Source organism: Camelus bactrianus, chromosome 17 (genome assembly GCF_048773025.1).
Source record: "Camelus bactrianus isolate YW-2024 breed Bactrian camel chromosome 17, ASM4877302v1, whole genome shotgun sequence".
NCBI classification, from domain to species: Eukaryota; Metazoa; Chordata; class Mammalia; order Artiodactyla; family Camelidae; genus Camelus; species Camelus bactrianus.
The window spans coordinates 27,768,098-27,791,754 of NC_133555.1; the positions used below are offsets into that span (position 1 = coordinate 27,768,098).

At 34.3% G+C, this 23,657-nt stretch overlaps 1 protein-coding gene across 4 annotated transcripts in view; it reads left to right on the top strand.

Moving 5' to 3' along the window:
* DENND6A (DENN domain containing 6A) overlaps positions 1–23,657 on the top strand; it is a 45,330-nt gene that overhangs the window by 11,539 nt on the left and 10,134 nt on the right. The window contains exons 2-12 of one of the 4 annotated variants that reach the window (XM_074344615.1): positions 541–579; positions 678–720; positions 6,879–6,991; positions 9,039–9,119; positions 10,178–10,283; positions 11,084–11,163; positions 12,572–12,634; positions 13,430–13,485; positions 15,314–15,436; positions 15,906–16,001; positions 17,957–18,051. In XM_074344615.1, coding sequence (XP_074200716.1) covers positions 541–579; positions 678–720; positions 6,879–6,991; positions 9,039–9,119; positions 10,178–10,283; positions 11,084–11,163; positions 12,572–12,634; positions 13,430–13,485; positions 15,314–15,436; positions 15,906–16,001; positions 17,957–18,051 — 895 coding nt within the window. Of the gene's footprint in view, positions 1–540; positions 580–677; positions 721–6,878; positions 6,992–7,055; positions 7,899–9,038; positions 9,120–10,177; positions 10,284–11,083; positions 11,164–12,571; positions 12,635–13,429; positions 13,486–15,313; positions 15,437–15,905; positions 16,002–17,956; positions 18,052–23,657 lie in introns of those variants that run through there. The other 3 variants (XM_074344616.1, XM_045505331.2, XM_074344617.1) reach the window with 3 other exon arrangements.

The following is a 23,657-nucleotide window of genomic DNA, read 5'->3' on the forward strand; positions in this document are numbered from 1 at the left end:
TAAACCAACCTGTCGAGGAAAATGCTGAGATTATTTGAAGGAATTGAAGGGAATTAGGATAGGCTTTGTGGTGGGGAAGGTGGCCCTTGAGATTTCTTGAACTGTAGATAGTTAAACTTTTTTTTTGCTTTTCATCTTTCTTTTAATAAGTAGTTAGTGATTTGTATTACTTCTTGGAATCAATTTAAAATCATTATTTCTTCAAGTTGCTACCAGCTGATCAAATATTCTTTAGACTTAGACTTCCAAAGAAAAGACTCAATAAACTGAATTAGTAGCAATTCAGTTGGTAAATTATTCTTGATAACTCAAGATTTCACAATTTTCAGAGATGACTTTGACTCAAAAAAATTTTTTTTTGCATAATATAAATCCTATTCAATTCTCACAGCTTCTCCCATATTTCATTAAATTAAAATTTGTGAACTGTTTCTTTAAATGATTTGATCATAGCCAATTACTATTTTAAAAGTACCTATGAATGTTTATAATATATATTCAATATATTTGTGTAACAGAATCTAACTCTTTTTCTTCTAGGTAATTTATCCTCAGCATTCCAAACTTACTGATAAAGAAGTAAGTAAAAATACTGCTCTGTATAGTTTACTGCTGTATTTGTTTGTTTTTATTGATGTGTATGTGTCAGCATATATAGTTTTTGTTTTCTTTTTCAGAAAACCAATATTTGCTATTTGTCTTTTCCAGATTCAAATTCAGGTAACTATTTTTCATGTGGTGTTTCTGTTGAATTTTGTAATAAGAACACTGATTATATTCTTCATATTTGAACATTGATTGAATTAACATAGTAGAATGCAAACTGAATTTCAGCCTAACAGGGCAATGATTTTGATTCTTAGTTTTATGATGCGTAGTAATGTCTTATTTTTAGTTGGTTCAACTTTTTAAATGTTACATTGTAATGAGGTAAAACATCGTGGAGCAATACACTGTTGAAGTCATAAAGAGATTGAAAATCAGTGACATTGGTGTGTTTGAGGATTTATAGTAAAACAGTTTTCTTTCAGTTCAGGATTTGGGAGCTTGCCAAGAACTCTGTAAAAGCAGGGGAAAAAAAAAAAAAACACAACAGGGCGAATATGGTTATAAAGCATGGCCATCAAGTATTTCCAGTAGTTTATGTTAGTGTATATAAAGTATTTGGAATAGTGCTTGGCTATAGAATATACTTTATAAATGTCTGCTACTATAATTAAGCTTGGTTTGACTGTTCTCTTTTAAACTCTCCCTTTGTGTGGTCCTAATTATTGAAATCTTTCAGATCACCTCTTGTGTTTCACTCTCAAAATAGTTTTTCAGGCTTATCGTGACTAGAACATTCAACTTCTTAGACCACACACGGAATCCTGTGAAGCAAGGCATTCCAGTTCCCTTTCCTTTTGTGGTTACTTCTGATATCCTGTTAATTTACTATAGTTACTCTGATTTGGGAAGACTTAACATTTTAGTTTTTAAAAGCATTTTCTCTTTTCCTTATAAATGCTTCCAGAGTTTTTTCCTATACATTTGGAACTCAGCTTTCATGAAATATGTTTTTTTTAAAAAAAAAAAAAAAGTGATTTCTTGGTTGAAAAAAAAAAAAGACTTCTTTGAGAGATCCCAGGAAGCCTTTTGTTTTGACCTGAAATTATTGGATTCTTGTAGTATGTTTTGCCTGTTGATTAAATAATGATAGAGAGGTCTTATAGAATCTCCTCTCACTTCAGATTACATTTTCCTTACAAAGTCCATACTTGTAGTTCTGAATGTAGTTTGAGTCTTGGACTGGACTTCCGTGGCTCAGGGTAAGCTGAGTTGTGTGGATTACAGGATGAACTGACTTTATGTGATTGGAGTCCCAGTGGATTATGCTGCATACACTTCTCTTTCAGATCTCGCCTGGTTTTCATGGCTCTTTCTCTTTTTCATCTCCCTACATGAGCATCAAGACCAAGAAGTTAATTATGTGGTGTTTGGATAGTCTTTTTTATTTCTAGTTTATAGTTAGTCTCTGTATCAGTCATTTTCTTATTGAAAGTTAAACTCAAGTGTAAACTTTGTAAACCAGAATTTTTTCAGTATTTCAGGCATTTGAGTGACCTACACATGTTTTGTAATGCCTTTTTTATAAACTGCACATCAAATGAAGTATGGGTCATTTTATTTTGAAGTATGGTTGGTATTTAGAAGTAAAATCAACAAATGATCTTAGAATAGACACCTAGCCATCCTCACAGATGAGTGTTCATCTAGACAGCAAAAGACTATGCATTATTTATATATTTGAGATCACTGTTCTCAGTTGTAATTATCTAAGTAGTTTGTCTCACTTATGTGTTTATTGAATGGAAGTTGGAGCTAGTACTCGGCCAACTTTGAAATGTATTTAGTTTTTTCCCAAGATAGCATTATTGTTATAGAAAGCACAGTACAGCAGTCTTTAGGAAAGAATCATAATCTAGCTTTTGTTTCCATGGTGCACACTTAAAAAAATTAAAACAGCACTTAGACTCTATGGTAAACTATACAGATAAAGAAGAATACTTTTGGGATTCCCAGTGAAAGGGTTTGCCAGCCCTCCACCTCCTCCACCCTCTACCCACACACACCTTAGATACCATGACTTTAGGGGAAAAAAAAATTTTATTTAGTTTGTTTTTAGGTTTCAGTTTCTTGTTCCATTTGAATGGCTTTTATCTTTAGGAGACTAAGTTTAAAGTATATTTTCTCTCTGATAAATATTTGTCAGATTTTTTTTTTCTTATTCCTTACCATTAATATCATCTGGATATATGTGTTCCTGAGACTTAGGCTGTGATGGTTACCCAAGGATTGTAATCTCTATATTCTAAACTTGGCCAGATTAAAAACTCAGCATTAATAGAGAGACTTTTAAGTAATGATGAATCTGAGGGAAAGATTAGTCCTTGTTCTGGAAGGATTAGATGTGCAGACAATATCTGTCTCAGCAGATTTCTTCTCTGAAAACAGTTGGGACATCATCATGTACTTTACCCTTCCCAGTGGTGAAAGCAGTGTTTCTCATACTTATCTGTGTTGAAGGGTTATTTGGATTTTTTAAAAATTTCCAGTCTGTTGTGGGACAATGCTTTTATAAAATATAGTATGTATGCATGAATTATTAGAAACATGAAAGGGAAAAAAACCAAAGAAATATAAAATTTAAGTCCAAATTTGTCATGACAGTGTCAGATTGCTGTAAGTTTCTAAATGTTTATCCTCACTTTGGGTATTTATTTCATCATGGATCATAACAGGAATTTGTGGACTCATATCAGTCTATAGCCTACACGTAGAGAAGCTCTGGTTTAAAATCCTGCTTTTCATCAATTCCAACTCTAATCACAGAGAAGATGACTACATAGAGCTGAAGGCCGAGGGATGGGGCCAGTTATTAAAGTCTCATGTTTTATCTTAGTCTTTTTCTGATCTGCTCTATTGCTGTTTTGTGCTAATATAAAAATACTGTTTCAAGTTGCCTGCTCCCTTTAGGAAAAATATTTAAGCTTTTTTCCTCAAATCTCAAGTAATATTTTTGATATAGGACGGTGTCTTCTGTTTATCTATAGCTTTGCAGTCTTGGTTTGGTTGGCAGATATAAAAGATAAAATCATCTGTACCCTTAATAATTTTAAAATGAGAGGAGAGCTCTTTGTGGCATACCACAGGACAGTCACATAGGAGGAGCTGTGACTGGCAGGATTGGCCCAGAAACCAGTGAGTTCAGCAACTCTTCAGTTGGGTGCTTTTCAGAAGGACCTTTGTTTTTTGAGTAAAGTAGAGAAGCTTTGATCTGCTCCAATTGGCAGTGAAGTAGCATTAAAAAAAAAAAAGTTTTATTGAGATACAATTTACCCATGTAAAGTGTAAATTCAGTGATTTTTTTATTATATTCACAGTTGTGCAACTATCACCTCAATCAGTTTTAGAAAATTTTCATCACCCAAAAAGAAACTTCATACTCTATATTTCTCCTACTTACCTCTACCCTCACCCCAGCCAGCACCCCTATCCCTGGGCAGCCACCTGTCTACTTTCTGTCTCTGTGGATTTACCTATTCTGGATATTTCGTATAAGTAGAAGTGGTGTCTTTGAAGTCCATTTTGACTTGAAAGAGCCATTATGATGTAATGGTTAAGAGCACCAGCCCCAGAGGCAGACTTCTTGGGTCTAACTTCTTGTTCTTGTTACTTAGCAGATTGATTTCTTTGGATGATTACATAACCTTTCTGTGCCTTGGTTTCCTCCTCATAAACAGGAATAATAATGAGACCTACCTGAGAAGCATGAAGACCAAATAAGTTAATATATCTACAGTATTAGGACAGTGCCTTCCACAGAGTAAGCACTCAGTGAAATTGGTGCTCAGATCATACATTGAAAGGGGGAGGAAAATCACTTCTGAGGCAGAGAAAATAATGAAAATAATTTTGACCTATGATTCTGTTTGACTTCTGTTGTAAAAAACTTAGTTGTTTGGAAAAGGATGGTGGGGGAAGGTTACAGGAATTTTCTTGGTTTAAAGAGTGTGATTATTAGTTCTGTTTTCTAGGCTAGTGAAGATTATGTTAGGTTAATTAAACTGGAACTTTCCCTCAAGCTGCAGGGATTTGCTGAGCAAACTTGCTGTTTTCTTAGTACCTGCTACTTTTAAAGGAAGCATTTATGTTGCTCTTAATCAAGAACCCATGTTAAGGTGTATTTTCCTTGGAGAACCGTCATTTAACCTTAAAATTTGTGTAAATTCATCTTTATTCTTTGACTTATATCAAGAAAAAAAATCATTTCCATTAGAACTTTTCCCCATGTTAGTGTTAACAATCAGATAGCTATAGTGCATATAGCATAACTTTCAGATCTTTTTTGATCTTTATAGATCTTTAGTTTTCTTGGTGAATATATTGGGTAAGGTACTTGGAATTCAGTACAATGGTAGGTCAGTTGTGGAGTTTTATTTTAGAATTATTGAATATGACTGCTGGAAGTGACTTTAGAGATTATCTCACAACCCCTTACTTTTTTTGACAAGGAAATTGAGAACCTTAGTTTACATGACTTCTTGGAGGCTGATTACTGACAGACCTGTGACTACATCCTATTGAGTGTGGCTCCTTTTTCCTCAGAAAATAACTCTGCCCTCATGTCCCAGTCATTTTACCTTCTTTCTTATGTAGTCATTATATTGCTTAAGTAGAGATTCACTGTCTTGTTAAATAGGCAAACTGGATGGTCATACTGCCAATGTAGATTTATTTTTGATGAGATTGTAGGGTGTCAGGATTGCCTTGTCCTTCCTAGGTATTGTCTTCTGCAAGGCTAATGTGAATAACCTGCTTGCCAATCGATAATGCCTCTTTTCCTGTCCCAATAATGGTGAGGTCAGGATGGAGAACAAAGGTTTACCCAGATAAGGAGTTGGTATTATGGGAATGGAGCCTGGTAGGTAGGGATTTAAGGCTGTGAGAGCGTCATTATTTTCTTTCCAAAGCTCAGCATTCCTTACATTTTCCAGAGGCTAAACATCTCTTCCTTAAAATCGTTTGCATTTTTCTGCTATTTGTTACTAAGTGTCTCATAGAAATTAGTGTGTACTTTTCAGTGGATTCCTTCCTTCTTTCCTTCCTTCCTTCCTTCCTTCTTTCCTTCATCCCTCCCTCCCTTCCTCCCTCCCTTCCTCCCTTCCTCTCTCCCTTCCTTTTAAATGCCTTCTAAAGAGAAAAACTGAACATCTCTATATAAATTTCCTGAACTAAAAGCTAGGAGTATTTTCCATTCTCTCAGGTCTCTTGTATTTTCCTTATTTTGAACTATCTGCTATAAAAAGTAAAGAAATTGAATTGACTCACTTTCCAGTCTGCTTTGTTTCTTCCCTTCTCCACCAAAGAAATATTAGTTTCTATATTTGCATTTAGGTGTACATACTGAGTTGCTTTTTAAAAAACTTTATCAAGTTTCTGCTTCCTTTCTTGAGAACTTCATGTGCTAAAAAAAAAATACTTCTGTGTATAGTAATAAGTAGTAAAATCTTGAGCACATTTCATATTTTATGTAATCTTATTCTAAATATAGTAACTGGGAAGAATTTGAGTGATAAGCTACTTCATGTGTCTTTTACTTTTTAGAGTATTAAGAAGTTTTTGTAATTATTGCCTGGAAGTTTGGGTAATGTTTTAAGAGATTTGATAAAATGATTATTTTTTTAAAGAGTTTGCTATATTGTTTGTTTGTTTGTTTTAAAATTCTCATTATAAAATATAAAACACATACAAGGTCAAGAAATAGAACTTTGCCAATACCTCAAAATCTGCCTCATGTCCCCTCCTAAACACTATTTCCCTCTGTCTCACCAAAGGTAACTACTATCCTGATTCTTATAGTAATGTTTCTTGCTTTTCTTTGTGGTTTATCACCCAACCATGCATTCCTAAACACTACCGTTTGCCTGCTTTAAAAAAAAAATGTGTGTGTGTGTATATATATATAAATATAAATGGATTTGAGCAATTTGTGTTCTTTTGTATTTTGCTTCTTTTGCTCATTATTATGTTTGTGAATGAACATTATATACAGTTTTCAAAAAAATTTTAATTATATAGAGAAAATGGAATAGGAAAAATAGTAAAGGGACATAGGAGTTAAGATGCATGTTTTACTAATGGCTTGGCCTCCAGCCAACAAAGATGGCTTTGAGCAAGTCACTTGAACTCTCAGGATCTCCTTTTTCTTCTCTAAAACGTGATACAATGGGTTTAAATGATTTATAAGACCCCTTCAGCTTTAACATTTGATGAAACTGGATAAATCAGTGTTATACTGTGCTATTCTTAATTTCTTTTATCTTTGTTTTCATTAGGTTGTCTTGGAGATACCCAGTTTTGTTTTAGATTTCGACAGTCTTCTGGGAGGAGGGTGTCACTGCATTGTCTTCTGGATCAATTTGACAAAGATTTACCAGTTTACTTAAAGGTTGGAAAAGTAGTAAAAGGAGAATGTCCACGTGAGAGGAAACTTTAGAACTCAGTTACTCAGTTACCTCTTGTAGTATTCATAATTATAGTACTTTTGTCTTATTACTTACTGTATTATACTGCTAGATTTCCCGAGTCTAATTTATAAGGATTTAGTATGTGAATGAAAGAGACTTTATAAAGTTGCTTTTCTTAAAAATATATTATAATACCAATGTGAATTGTGAAATTAGAATGTTGAGGTAATTTTCTCACTTGTTAATAACTCTTTGTTTAGATGTGGAGGTGGGGTGATAGTATATGAGTAAATATCATCCAGAGTTGAAGATTCCCTGTGGTAATTCCTACCTACTTTACGATAGAATTATAGTTGTCTCTTTTTGATTTTTAAATGAGCTTTGGTTTATAGTTATGTTTATTTAAAACAATGTTAATAATTCAGATGATTCCAGAGTGTAGGTTTCTGTTTGGTACTTCACACTTACATCTCCATCAGCATGAAGAACATTTCCATCTCAATGTCCTATTAGTACATCCAAGAAGAACTTGACATCTCTTGCCTAAAATAAGCATTTATAGCTGACCTTCCTGGTTCCAGTAATGTCAGGACCCTCTCCCAGTTAGCAAAGATATACCTTTGAAATGTCTCTTTAGCCATCCCCTCCTTTCCATGGCCTTTAGCTATCACTATTAACATATTCTTTCAACTGTTGATAATGATAGTTACAATTTATCAGAGCTTTTTATGTTCTTAGCAATACGCATACATTGTATCAGTAAGCATGTATTATCTTATTAATCCTCCTTTTAGTGTTCTGAGAGAGTTCCTTTTGCAAATGAAGGAATTGAGGGCTATTGAGGATAAGAAATTTGCCCAAAGACATCCATCTCCTATCTTTTTCAGGGTAATATATCTTACACAGTGTTCCCAGCTAAAGTGTATATATCTATTACATACAATAAATAAAATATAAAATGATTACCTGTTGCTTAATGAATAAAGAACTGATGATAGTACTGTTTCCTTGTTCTCGCTTCTTAGGCCCTCCAAAATAGAGCCTTTACACCTCTCTAATTTCCAGCTTAATCTCCTTTCTATACATGTGCCATATTTGAACTAAGCTGAACTATATACTTTTTCTTGAGGTAGCTTGTATTCTTCTTTCTTTGTGTGATTTTGCTCAAACTCTTGAATCTCTAAACCTGAAATGTCTTTGTCTTTGTTTAAATCATATCCATCCTTCAATGCCCAATTCAAAAACAGCTGCCTCCAGGAACTCTTTACTGATCCCCATAGACAGAGGTAATCTCTTCCCCCTTGACCTCTTTGTAACACTTCGTGCTTTTTTCATGGTACCTGCCCTTCTTTTACATAATAGTCATTTTTGTACTTTTCTTATCCTTCTTAGGTTGTGATCTCCTTAAGGAACTGTATCTTTGTATTTTCTCTAACACAGTGACTTGTTTAAAGCAGGTGGCCAATAACTATTTGTTTAAAGAGTAACAATGAAATAAGGAACTGGATCAGAGCTTATTCCTCTAGGATATAAAAATTTTTAAGTTTTTTGGAATGTAATTAGCTTTCAAAGTGTATGTTGATAAACATTCCAGTGTTTCATTATTATTGGGTAAAAATATAACTGCCCATGTAAGATTCAGATTGACATTTAATTCCTTTTGTTTTCTCTCTGGAAATTTTGTATTAGGATATCTCATTTCAAGACTGACTCTAACTCAAAATAGAATTTGATTGTTTCCTAAATTCCATTAACTAGCACAGATTTGAATAAAGAACATAAACAGAGTAAGTTATAGGGGCTAAAATCTGACCTTAGTAGTTTAGTTATGATTATTTCATCTTCGGGCAAGTTGGCAGTTTTTTAATCTGGTAATTTTGTCAATATTGTTTCCATTGGTGGAAAACAATAATTAGCTCTTCACATATTCCTCATATCTCAGTTTGGGTTTATAAAGGAACCTGCTGTTAATAAAGGATGGCTATATATATATATATATATATATTTAATTTGTCCCTTCTTTCATAGAAGGATCCTGCTTATTTTTATGGATATGTGTATTTCCGACAAGTTCGAGATAAAACTCTAAAAAGAGGCTACTTTCAGAAGGTAATTTTCATATGCACTAATACAAATATTTTTACATTGTGGTTAGAAGAATAGAAATTGTTAGAATGAACAGGCTTTAAAGTCTTTGATATATAAATTCTAGTATGTTTAAAGATAAAAATTTTTTTTTTTTTAGATTAGAGACATCTGCCCTTAGATTTTTAACTCCTGTTGAATTTTGCCTTTCCTTTCTCTGTGCTAGATTCCTGACAGTAAGTTACAGTTATTGTTATGAAACTGTTAAAACTCAGAAGAATTTGCTTAATTTTCATATTTTAGAGTAAGGGAAAGAATAGATTGTAATATAGTCACAACTATTTAAAGCCTACAGTGTCTTTTTTTGAAGAGCCAGTAAATATACTTGCTCAACGTCTTAGTCATTACTGTTCCCACTCTAAATGTACAATCTTTCTGTTTCTAAATATATGTGTGTGTGTGTGTGTTAGTTCCAGTTTAATCCCAGCTAATAGGTTACCTTTTGTAACCAGGACATGCCCTCACCACTAATTGATGCTTGGTGGAAAGGTAAAAAGTAGTTTTCAAGAAAAATAGATTTTTAAAAGAAACAGCGCATAATCTGTATCTGAAGTGATCACAAGCTGTAAAGTCACAGTTTCTGAGAAAGTGGCTATGATCATTGAACTCTGAAATGTAACAGTCATAGATCTTAGTTTGAAAAAGCATCACAATTTGTACTTTCCTTATTAGGAAGAATTCATCTGGCTAATTCCTAATATTGCTTTGCTGACAATAATAGTAGCTAGGCTTTGGAAATTATCCATGACATTAGTCTGTTTAAAGGAAATTCTTTTTCCTGGAGAGCAGGCAAATCTGTGATAATGTGTTTATGCTCTTAAAATATAGTAATAAGGTTAACCTTTTTTGTATTCTGCACTGGTAGTTTTATGTTCCTTTTAACCATCCACTGTAAGAGCCTTTTTGTTTTAAAATCCATCCTTTTTGCTGAATTTGGCTTGTTAGTAATTGATTATATAAGAAATGGCAAACAAATTATAATCATAAGGAAATTTTAAACATTATTTCTTTTTTCCCTCCAGTCTTTGGTTTTGATCAGCAAACTACCTTATATTCATTTTTTTCACACTGTGCTCAAACAGATAGCACCAGAGTATTTTGAAAAGAATGAACCCTATCTGGAAGCAGGTAAGTTAAACATTGTGTGAGTCAGGTACCTTTATGAAGCAGTTTTAAAATTTTTATTGGAAATGAGTAAAAAAAAAAATTAAGAATTTTAAAGGCTTACGTTGCAAGAGGCAAAGAGCAAGTTTTGGATTTTGCTTCTTCCAAGTTTGTTTTTAAATGACAAATAAAAAAGAACATTAAAAAAAAAAGAATTTTAAGGGCTATGTGGTAGGTGTAAGATGTAGAACTACTACATCTCCTGGCATCTTCACCTATTAGTCATCAAAGACTATCTTTTATTATCTCCTTTTGCAACATAGATGGTGCCTATTTTTTAGGATAATAATAAACAAATATTGAGTTGCCAGTTTTGATACTCAGGGTACTATTAAGCAGAAATCCTTATGTCACCTGATCCAGACAGAAGACCTCTGCCAGGTGGTGTGCTTTTGTAGCTAACTTCAGTGATAATAAATGAATAGGAAAGCTCCCTTTAAACCTATTATTTTGTTGTTTTCAAAAAAATGTGTTAACCAGTTTATATCCTAGAACATGTGTGTGTATCTGGTAAAATGTTATTTTAAATAATTGTACTTTTTATCTTTCATCCTTTCCAGTGTATTTTTTTTTATTTTAAAATTTATTCATGTGGTTTTTTTAAACACTTTTTATTGATTTATAATCATTTTACAATGTTGTGTCTCCAGTGTATTTTTTTCTTCTCTATAGAAAGCAAAAGCAGAATTATTATTTTTAGTGTTCCATTTTAAATATTTTATTATTTCCACTTATACAAAGAAATATTTTACTGTATTTTTCAGCTTGTAATGATGTTGATCGATGGCCTGCCCCAGTGCCAGGGAAAACATTACACCTGCCTATTATGGGGGTAGTAATGAAGGTAATAGCTTATATTTCATTTGTCTCCTTTTGTAAAGAACTCTGGGAAGTTCACACATGAGTTTGTGTGTTTGTTTGGTTTTAAATTTTTTTGATGGGGAGGTGTAATTAGTTTTATTTATTTATTTATTTATCTATCTATTTTTTTTAATGGAAGTTCTGGGGAATGAACCTAGGACCTTATGCATGCCAAGCACACATTCTACCACTGAGCTATACCCTCCCCAACCCATGAGTTTTGCTTTTTAACTTCCTAATAATCTTCAACCCTGTATTGCTTTCACTGTTTGTCACTGATGTGATGAGTTATAAAGAAACCACAATTCATCATATTGTACAGAACCATTAGTCACACAACTCCAAGGGTCACTGGTCCCATTTTCATCCTGTAGAGTTTGCATGATGGTGTCGTTCTTATATAATACATGTGAATGTGAATGCCACCTCCTAGAATTGTGTACCTGTATGGCCCTCCAGAGATGGATGGTATTGCAGAACACTCTTAGAATCGAATATGAGTTAGTAAAATTTAAAAGAAATTAGGAAAGCCATTGGTTCTTAGTCTTAAATGATCTTTTTAATGTGTAATTTCAGACCAACATATCCATCCCAGGGTATTGTTCTCTGTTAAGTTTTTTTTTAATATATAATGAATTAGCATTTTGCTCTCGGGCTTTGTATGAATGTGCTCTAAGTGCTTTTGCAATTCATTTTCAAGTTGGACTTATTTTTGGCAATGTTCTCTCTTTAGATTTGCTCATTTCTGTAGGATCTGTGTTCTGTTTTTTCCCTGGAAATTATCAGAAGTAGCTCAGGGTTGAGAGTTCTCATGGTCCCCTGTGAGATTTATCCCATAGTTTGGCAAGCTTAACAGGGTGTGTTTGGGTGTGTGTATATTAATGAAGCAAAGATTGGAATAATAAACAAGAAGCGGTATGTAGCGGATGTCCTTTTTCTGTTTTTCAGCACATTTGCTTCTCAGTGGGTTAGTGATTTCTTTGTGTATGGGAGTATGGAGATCTTGGTTCATTTACTTTGTGCTGTGATTAAAAATAAATATGACTTAGCAGGGAGGGTATAGCTCAGGGGTAGGGTGCATGCCTAGCATGCACAATGTCCTGGGTTCAATCCCCGGTACTTCCATTAAAATAAATAAATAAACCTAATTACTTCCCTCCAAAATTAAAAAAAAAAATTACATTAAAAATAAATATAAATTTAAAAAATAAAATAAATAAGGATGACTTTAGTTTTTAATCTCAGATAAGTATTTTTGTTTTTATGGCTTTTTAGGCATTGCTAACTCTTTCAGCGTCAGGATAGAGTGCCTCGATCCCTCATTGTCGCAGGACTCACCGGTTATAGAAAGGGCATTCTTTTGTAGCCAGAGTTAATTTCTTCTCTTTCAGGTGCGGATTCCCACATGTCATGACAAGCCTGGGACAACTCAAATAGTGCAGTTAACTCAGCAGGTAGTGTGGCACTGTGGTAGAATAATCCAGCATATATATTGTCTTTAACAGAAATTTTAAACTAGCAAATGCAGTGTTTCTTGGGTTTATATTTCTGAATATTACTGAAATATCCCATTAAATAATTTTTAATGAATTGATAATAAATGTCCTTCTGTTTCTCAGACTTTTGTTTTTCTTTATTCTTTCTCTAGTAGGCACTGGAGAACTCAGAATTTATACTGTAATTATGAGGGCAAGGAGAAAACTATCTTTTTCAGCGAGGTTTAATTCTAACAAAACCTCTTATCTTAGAATAATGGTCAGCAGATCCCTGTTTTTAGGAAGCTTAGTCAAAAGGATTCTGTAGTTACGATTGCCTTTCATTTTCCCAAAGCTACAGTTGTTCGTGGGTGGGGATGAATTTTTCATTTGAAATGATTTAACTGGTATATTTGCACTCCCTTTCTTCTTTGAACTAAATAAAAATGGAGAGCAATAGGAAAACTAATTTTGCCTGTTACATATATATAGTATTATGGTGGTATTTCATACAGTTGAGAATTACTCTTAACATCTGACTACTGGATTAATGCTTTATCTGTGGAATCTGTGTTATCCTTGACCTTCTGCTTTGTTAGGGGAGACTGGTAAGACCCATTCTCTTTGTGGCTGCTCCTGGAGGAAGAGAATCTTAAAAGATAAATAGAGCAACATGGCTTATTGATCATGAGATAGATAGGTACATTTTAGAAATCAATTTCTGTAAATTCTAGTGACATTTTATCTATTTATTTTTTCTTTTTTATCTCTTAGGGAGACACACTTATATCTGTTATTTTACCTACTGTTCATGAGGTGGATCTTTTCAGGTAAAGAATAGAAAATTTTGTTAACTGCCTTTTCTCTTTTGCTTTGTGATACTGTTAATTTCTTTAGAAAATGAATGTTCTTATATGAAATGGGGAAAAAATGTTTTATAAATCAATGGTTCATCCCTGACTACATGTCATTTGCTTTGACTACTAGGGAAATTTGGATATGGATTGGATATTACATGGTAAAAACAAATTATTTTTTGTTTGGGTGTAAGAATGGTATTGTGATGATGTAAGAAAGTGCACTTATGTTTTAGAGATGCATTTTAAATTATTTTGAGGTGAAATGTCATGAGCTTTGTGCTTTATTTAAATATACTTCAGAAATAAATGAAATAAAAATGGCAATGCTCTTCTTCATGGATGCCCTCCTTACCCTGCTCAGGCTCTGCTCCATGCCTGATTGACCCCACATGGTTACCTACTATCCCACTCAGGCTTCTATATCCCGCATTAGGCCACCTTTCCATGTGGATGCCATCTTCACCCTGTTGTGCTCTGACTCTTGATGCCTGGCCAGCCCCCATATGGCTGCCCTCCTTTCCCTACTTGTGCTCCTACACCTCATTGCAGGCCACTCCTCCATGCATATACCCACGTCCTACCATGGACAACCTCCTTAACCCGATGTGACTCTGACCCTCAGTACCTGCTGCCCCTCAGTGCCCCTCAAGCTTCGTGGGCTCTTGTCACCCCAAATCCGATCATCTTCACACATACACAGCTTTCTCACTACATTTGGGTTCCAACAGCCCCAACAACAAGCCACGCCCTGCATATGGATTTATACCTTATTTCACACAAGCCCTGACACCCTCTCTGGGCCAAAATCTTTCCCTCCTGGCAGAGATGCCTACCCTGCATTGTGTTGGGCTGTAGGACTGAATTGTTTAGGAAGGAAGGAGGAAGAGCTCCTTTGCATTATCCTTGAACTGTTTATTGTTTTTGTTTTTTTGCCCTTCCCTCACATTTGTCTTCTTGCCTTTTAACAGTTAAAATTAACTTTCTCTAATTTCCATCTCACAAATTTGTTTCATATTTTTATACTTAAAAGTTACTTGTATTTTTTCCTTCCCTTCCCCTTCCCTCCTTCCTCTTTCTTATGTGTGTATGTTTGCAACTGGGTAGATTGGTTATGATTTTTATAAATAGATAAGTAGTTTTTTTTCTCTAATTGTGACTGTACTAGGGGAAAATTACTAAATAAGTAAAAATTACCAAATGTAACTTAGGCTATGTAATGTACCAGGGTTTTGTCCTATAGGCTCCTGCCTAATTGCAGAGCTACTTACAGTAACATGCAGCATTTCTTCAGGGAAAGGATCTGCCTAGAATTCATCCTGTTGTTTGACATTAGAACTCCCCCTTGTGATTTGTTCTCATCATTCTTTAGTATTAAAAAGCATTGGCTTTGAAATTAAGTACATCCAGTAAACATCCTTTGGAAAATTAATTTTTCTTATTTCCTTTGAAACATTTGAAATTTAGAAGTAGCAAAGCAATATTCTATCAAATAGATCAACTATATGGTAAAATAATTTAATAATTATCTTATATGCTTTTATTGTGTGTTAGCCATTCTGTGTCAGTATATTGCATTTAATTTTGTAAAAATGAGAATGAGTAAAATTGCTGTGTATTTTTATGTGAATAAGAATAGATGTATATGTATCACCACAATTTAAAAGAATTTGTGTATAGATCAAGGTATACATCATAGCTGGAAGAATGTATATCAATGTGAAGTTTTTAGAATGATTACATAAGAACTTAAAAGAACAAGGCTGGATAAGTAACTACTTCTACTGTGTAAAACTTTCAGGTGCTTCTGCCCCGTCTTTCTCCACAGTCAGATGCTTTGGGAGCTGGTGCTGCTGGGTGAGCCCCTCGTGGTCATGGCACCGTCACCGTCGGAGTCCTCAGAGACTGTATTGGCACTTGTTAAGTGAGTGTGTTTGGTTCCTGGTGGTGACAGTTGCGGCAGTTTTCCACCTGTGATGTTTGCATCGTTACAGCACCATTTATTGATGAGAAAATCAGTTCAGGCTCCATGAGGGCTGGAACAGTGTTTTTGTTTTTCTGAGCAGTATGCACTTTCATTCACATACACTTAAGTTGGCACTTGATAAGTACCAGTATCGTGAATGGTCAGTGGCTAGTAAAAGGCATATATAGTTACTGAATAATAGAGCCAGAATTTCACCCCATCTTCTGCCTCGAGTCCAGTGTTTTTTTAGTGAGCCATTCCTCATTACGTATTTCCATTTGTCTTTCTGGTTTCCTGAAATGAGTTTACCATGTATTGAAATAGATAAATGATCCCATTGGGGTAAACTCCGTATAGATATTTTGTAATTATTGAGTAGAGCCTTTAATTTCTGTCCTTTGTTTTACATGTTCTTCTTGCTCCACAGCTGTATTTCTCCATTAAAGTACTTCAGTGACTTCCGACCTTATTTCACTATTCATGATAGTGAATTCAAAGAATATACCACCCGTACTCAAGCCCCGTGAGTAAACAAAATGACATTCATTGACCAAGTATTACCTTTATAATCAACTTATGTATAATTATTTTTGGTAATAATTTAAAAGTTTAAATTTTGAACTTATTGGCAGATTGATTTTATAAAGGAAATATTGAGGAGCTGCTGGTAATAACTTAACATTTCAAGAGTCAGTATCTTATTTTCTTTGGATGATTTTATTTATTAGTGGAAACTGTATTGTCATTAAAGCTGTCTGACTGTACTTTCAGGTCTGTCTTCTTTCCTTACTTCAGGACATCTTACAGCATCTCTTCTTGCTGCATAACTTCTTTTTCCTTCTCTCTTCATTGAATCAGCATATAAACATATAAAAATTCTTCCCAGTCAGTAAAAAGGGGGAAAAATGTTACCTTTCCCCTTTAGCTCCTGCTCTATCACTCACCTTCTTTTCATAGCTAAGTTTCTAGAATAACAACAAAAGTTTCCATTTACCTTCTCCACTTGTTGGTTTTCTAGTTGCTTTCCAGTTTATAACAGGTTGATTTCTTCATCTCCACTGAAGTTGTTCTTGCCAAAGTCATCAAGACCCTTCTCACTGTGTGACCCAGTGGGCACATTATTTCCATATTTTTCCTGCCTTCTCTTTCTTGCAACATTTAATCTGTTGACCTTGAAAACATTTTAAGCCTTGATACCCTCTTACCTGGCTGTCTGGTGGTGCATCTTAGTCTCCCGTGCAGACTTCTCTTCCTCTGCCAACCCTTGAAGTGTGGGTGTTTTTCAGTATTGTGTTCTGGGTTCTGATTTCAGACTGATAGTTCCTTCTGTACAATCTTATCTGTACCCCCAACCTCTGTTAACACCTATATACTGATGACTGAAATTTATCTTCCTAGCTCAGATCTGTGCAAGGTCTAGACCTATATATCCAGGTTTTTGTTGTTGTTTGTTTGTTTATTTTACCATATTACCACTTGGACATCTTAATGTCACCCAAAACTTAGCATGTTCAAACTGAATTCTTTTTGTCCCCTTTTTTGCACTAGTTCCATGCTTCTTCCTATTTTCATCAATGGTACTTCTTTTCACTTAGTTACCAAAAACCTAAATTGTCATAAATTTCTCCTTCTTAATATGCCCCACATGAATTTTTACCAAATTTTGTGAATTCAACATCCTAAAATATCTCTCATAACATTTGTTACCTTCTTTCAAAAGCTCTCTTCCTAGTCTTACTGTCTCTATTCTTTCTCATTTCTGCTGTTGCTTTTCCCCAAACGCCTTACCCTTTTTGTAGAGCACCTTCGAAATTTCCCCCAGAGTGATCTTTCTAAGTACATTTTTATTGATATGGCATTCCTCCACTTGGTTCTCTAGTAGTTTCTGTTTGCCTACAAGATAATACCTAAATTTCTTAGCATGTTAAGTTAGTACTTAATGATCTGGCCAGCATCTTCCCATCTACTTTCATTTCTGAGTCTTCCTTCTTCCTGCTTTGTGCTTTAGGAATGCTGAACTGTATGTAGTTTTACAAACAGACTGTGAGCTCACTTCATTACTTTGCACGTACTGTTCATTCTCCTGCATCACCTTTTCTTCCCTTACCCACTTGGCAGAACGCTCCTATTCATCTTTCATGTTTTTGTGCAAATGTCATCTCTTTGGTGAGGCTATCCTTAGTCCCCTGGTAGACATAGTTTTGGTTTTGTAATTATTGTACATTTTATACCATCTTCACTGTCCTCTAATTTCTGGCTTCATAATTGGGTATGTATACCTTTTTTCCTGTGTGCTTTTAGAAGACCATGTCTTTTCATCTTTATATGCCCAGTGCTAAACATGGTGCCTGGCATGTAGTTGATACGTAGTTTACAGAGTAAAGGAAAAGCTTATCTATTGTCCACTCAGAAGAAATTGTAACCTGATGAAACATTCATTTTTTTTTCTCACTTTTGTTTTGTTTTGTTTTTATGTAGGCCCTCAGTCATATTAGGAGTAACCAACCCTTTTTTTGCGAAAACACTTCAGCACTGGCCACACATTATTCGAATAGGAGACCTTAAACCTGCAGGTAAAGTATAAACTTGGTGTTCTGGTTTTAGTGTGTAATGTGTATGAGCAGGTTTATTTTTTCCCCTTTGTTTTCATCTCTTGGTTATTTTTTAATTATGTTGATGGCAATCTTCTTTGAGGCAGCTTGAATAAAAAAGCCTTTGGAGAAGAGCATAACTTCCAACTACACAGGTTCTTGTATGTGTAATCCATCATGTCCTCCTACCAAAAAATGCACCTACAGTGTTGCAAACACTGAATTAATTATAACAAAATAAAACCTCAAAAATTTGAGCTACTTTTTGTGTATGTATAAGCCCAGTTAAACTGAATTTTCCACCCTTGCTTGAGTAAAACCTTACAGAAAGTTAAAATTACTCATTTTGACCCAAAATTCTCAGCTAGGACTCAAAGAAGTATTATGCATTTCTGTGGCACTGGTATTGATTAAGGAAGTGGTCAAAAAGTTATGCTTTCCTTAAAAAAAGACGGATAATGCCTTGCTCATGGTAGCTGTTTAATCAGTATTTATTAAATGAGTAAATGAATTCTGAACTTGGCGATTTTGTTAATCTAGATGACAATTTAACTGTACCGCTGACATTTCCTCAGAGAACATTCCTGAATTTCCTATGGAAATAGTTGAGATGTGAGCTATCCAGAATATTTTTTAATAACTTTATAATGTGTTACTTTTAAAGACTTTTATTTTGGTATACACAGCTATTATATTTAAAACATTACTTTAAAATATGATTATTTTATAAGAGTTCCCTTCTGGAATAAATCTACATAGACATATTAGATTCAGAGAATAACATTTTATATCATATTATTTACAAATATTAGACTCAATATTACACTGAAATCCTTAGAAGTCTTATGAAATAGAGGAAAGAGCAAAAGGCCTTAGCTTGGTAGTCACATCTGTGTAATCTTAGGCAGAACATCCTCTTTAAGCCTTGAATTCTTTGTCCACTGGGAGGATTAAACATAGTGTCTGACTCATGGCACTCTTTAAATGTCATGGTCCCCTGTCATTTCATTAGTATCCTGTCTTAATGATAAATCACTATGAGAAGGTACAAAAAGGTGGGTTTTTTTTAAATCTTAATTTAATCTTGACAATTACTTTCTTGGTTTTGTCCTATTAATCTAAACTGTTTGATTAATTATGATATAGTAGGCTACTGTTTATTGTCTTTTCCCAATGAGAAAAGGCTCTCTGTTGGGAATGTAAGTAGAGGAACTTTTGCTAAGATCATTGATAAGTAGCATGAATTGATAAGTCTGTTTAACTTTTTAAGAAACTGCCAGACTGCTTTCCAAAGTGGCCCACTATTTTACATTCTTACAAGCAGTGTATGAAGGTTCCTATTTCTTCACATCTTTGCCAACATTTGATATTGCCTGTTTTTTAAATATAGCCATCCCAGTGGGTTTGAAATGGTGGTTTTAATTTACTTTTCCTTAGTGACTAATGATGTTGAGCTTCTTTTCATCTGCTTTTTAGTCATTTATGTATCTTCTTTAATGAAATGTCGATTTAAAACTTTTGCCCATTTTTAAATTAGGTTATTTGTCTTATTATTCAGTTATAAGAGGTCTTTATTTTCGACACAAGTTTGTTTTCAGACATATGATTTGCAGATATTTTCTCACAGTATTTGACTTCTCTTTTTTTGCTTTCTTAATGGTGTCTTTTGAAATGCAAAAGTACTTTATTTTGATGAAGCCTAGTTTATCAGTTTTTTTCTTTTATGGATTGGCCTTTGGACATTTATCTAGAACTTGAAGCCTAACCCAGGGTCACAGATTTTCTTCTATGTTTTTGTCTATAAATTTTATTGTGTTAGCATTTACATTTAGGAACCACTCAGTTAATTTTTGTGTATAATGTGGAGTCAGGGTCTAAAATCTTTTTTTTTTTTTTGCATTTGGTTACCCAGTTGTCTTAGCACCACTTGTTGAAAAGACTATCCTTACTCCATTGAATTGCGTTGATACCTTTTGGAAAATCGGTTGACCATAAACATAAGGGTTTATTTCTGGACTCTTGTTTCTGTTATACTGATCTATATGTGTTATCTTTACACTAGTATAACATCTTGATTACTGTAATGTTACAGTAAGTTTTGAAATCAGAAAATATAACTCTTCCAGCTTTGTTCTTTTTTAATATTGTTTCAGATATTCTAGGCCTTTTGCATTTCCATATAAATTTTAGAATTACTTTGTCAATATCTGCCAAGTGGGCGGAAAGCAAAAAATCCATCTGGGATTTTGATAGGGATTGTGTTAAATATGTAATCAGTTGGAGGAGAATTGCCATCTTAAAAACACTTGAGTCTTCCAATCCAGGAACTTGGAATGTCTCTCCATTATTTAGATCTTCTTTAATTTTTCTCAGCAGTATTTGATAGTTTTCAATATGCAGGTCCAATTACAATGTTAGGTGTAGGTTTTTCATAGATATCTTTTATCAGGTTGAGGAAGTGCCCATCTATTCCTGGTTTGTTGAGAAAGATAATGAATTTGTGTTGAACTTTATTAAATGCTTTTTCTGTATCTATGAAGATCATTATATGGTTTTTGTCCTTTATTAACACAGTATATTATATTGATTTTTTATGTTAAACTAACTGGATATTCCTTATATCAATCCCATTTGGTTATGGTTTGTAGTTTTATTATTATTATTATTATCATCATCATCATCATTATTATCATTATTATTATTGGTTTGCTAATACTTCTTGAGGATTTTTACATCTTTATCCATGAGAGATATCAGTCTACAGTTTCTTTTCTTGTGATGTCTTGCCAGTTAGTATGCTTGCTGCTCTGAGAACCCTCTTCAGGCAGGTGAAGTTATCATTTAGAAGTAGAACCTAGGACCAAGGGAGAGGAGGGGACAGTTCTTGAGTTTATTTTTCAAAAATGAGGATAATGGCACAAATGGAATATCAACAGTTTGTTTTAAGCCGCCTACTTAATGGGAGAGGTGCTGTGTTCTCTCTGATTATTTCTGTCACCAGATTATTTGTACCATATGATCAGATATCACTTATTCTATAGAAGAGTGCTTGTGTTGCATGGAAACATTATGCTTTATAGATAGATCCTTAATGGTCACCAAGGAGTGAATAGTAGATAGTGTCAGTGTCCTCAGTTTGGTCCTTGGCCAGTTAGTAGAGGTGATTCATTGTGAGCAATGACACCAGGGTTGCTTAAATAATTTTGGTTAAGACTACAGTACCTGACTTTCTGGGACTGACAGGTCTTTTGTGAGCACAGGTCTTAACAGAAGTGCAAGATTTCATTAAGTTTAATGTGTGTATGGTACTTTTCCCCACTAATACCTTAAAAAAATTTTATTATGGCTAAATATATATTAGAATTTTACCATTTTAGCTATTTTTAAGTGTGCAATTCAGTGGCATTAAATGCATTCAGTGTTGTGCAACCATCACCCCATCCATTTCCAGAACTTTTCATCATCTCAAACAGAAGCTCTGTAGCCATTAAACAGTAACTTCTCATTCCTTGAATCCCCCAGTGACCTCTATTCTAATTTGTTTCTATGAATTTGACTCTTCTATGTGCTTTTATACATGTGAAATCATACAACATTTGTTTCTGGCTTATTTCACTTAGCATAACGTTTTCAAGGTTCACATTGTAGCATTATCAAAATTACATTCTTTTTAAAAAAATCTGTGGTAAAATATACATAAGATAAAATTTACCATCTTAATCATTTTTTAAGTGTAAAATTCAGTGGCATTAAGTACCATTAAGTGGTATGTTGTTGGGCTGCCATCACCATCATCTACTCACAGGACTCTTTCCATCTTGTAAAACTGAAACTCTGTTATCTATTCAACAGTAGCTTCCCATTCACTCCCCACACCCAGCCCTTGGCAACTACCGTTCTGTTTTCTGTCTCTATAAATTTGACTACTCTTGGTATTTTATCTAAGTGGAATTCTACTTTACTTGTCCTTTTGTGACTTGCTTGTTTCACTCAGCATGGGTGTCTTCAGCATTCGTCCATGTTGTAGCAGGTGTCAGAATTTCCTTCCTTTTTAGGCTGAATAGTATTTCATCATATGTATATACCACATTTTGCTTATCCATTCATCTGTTGATGGATACTTGGCTTGCTTCCACCTTTTAGCTATTGTGAATAATACTGTGAACATGGGTGTACAAATATCTCCAGTTCCTGCTTTCACTTCTTTTCATATATGGTCATTCCTTGGTATCCACAGAGGCTTAGTTCCAGGACCTGCCACAGATACCAAAATCTGTACATGCTTAAGTCCCATAGTGGACCTTCTGTATCCACAGTTCCACATCTGTGTGTTAAGTCAGCCACAGAAGTTGTAGTACTATATATATTTATTGAAAAAAATATGTGTATGACTGGACCTGGACAGTTCAAACCCATGTTGTTCAAAGGTCAACTATATACCTAAAAGTGAATTGCTGGACCATATAGTCATTATGTTTAATTTTTTGAGAAACTGCCATACTGCTTTCCTTTTATATTCCCACCATTGGTGCACAAAGGTACTGCTTCTATGTCTTGGCTATTGTAAATGGTGCTGTTATGAACGTTGGGGTGCATGTATCTTTTCGAATTAGAGTTTTCTCCAGATACATACCCAGGAGAGGGATTGCTGAACCATATGGAAGTTCTATTTTTAGTTTTTAAGGAACTTTCATGTTGTTCTCCATAGTGGCTACACCAATTTACAGTCCCACCAACAGTGGGAGGGTTCCCTTTTCTCCACATTCTCTCCAACATTTATTATTTGTAGACTTTTTAATGATGGCCGTTGTGACTGGTGTGAGGTGATACCTCACTCTAGTTTTGATTTGCATTTCCCTGATTATTACCAGTGTTGAGCATCTTTTCATGTGCTAATTGGCCATCTGCGTGTCTTCTTTGGAGAAGTGTCTCTTTAGATCTTCTGCTCATTTTTTTGATTGGGCTGTTTTTTTTTGTTACTGAGTTATAGGAGCTATTTGTATATTTTGGAAATTAATCCCTTGTCAATTGCATTGTTTGCAAATATTTTCTCCCAGTCTGTGGACTGTCTTCATTTTCACTGGAGGACAAATAGAATCTTAAAAAAAAAAAACCCAACAAACTCCCTCCAAGCAAAATTCCAGGACCAGACGCCTTCACTGGAGAATTCTATGAAACATACAAAGAAGAACTTATACCAGTCCTTCTCAGACTCTTCCTAAAGATTGAAGAGGAGGGAACACTCCCAAAGTCATTCTATGAAGCCACCATCACCTTGATACCAAAACCAGACAGAGGCACTACCAAGAAAGAAAATTACAGGCCGTATCTTTGATGAATGTAGTTGCAAAAATTCTCAGCAAACTTAGCAAACCAAATCCAACAACACATAAAGAAGATCATATACTACAATCAAGTTGGATTCATCCCAGGGTCACCATGATACTCAACTGTGAAAAGCTGAAAGCCTTCTCACCTAAAATCTGGAATAAGACAAAGATGCCCACTCTTACCATTTCTATTAAACATAGTATATTGGAAGTCCTAATCACGGTGATCAGACAAGAAAAAGAAATAAAAGGTATCCA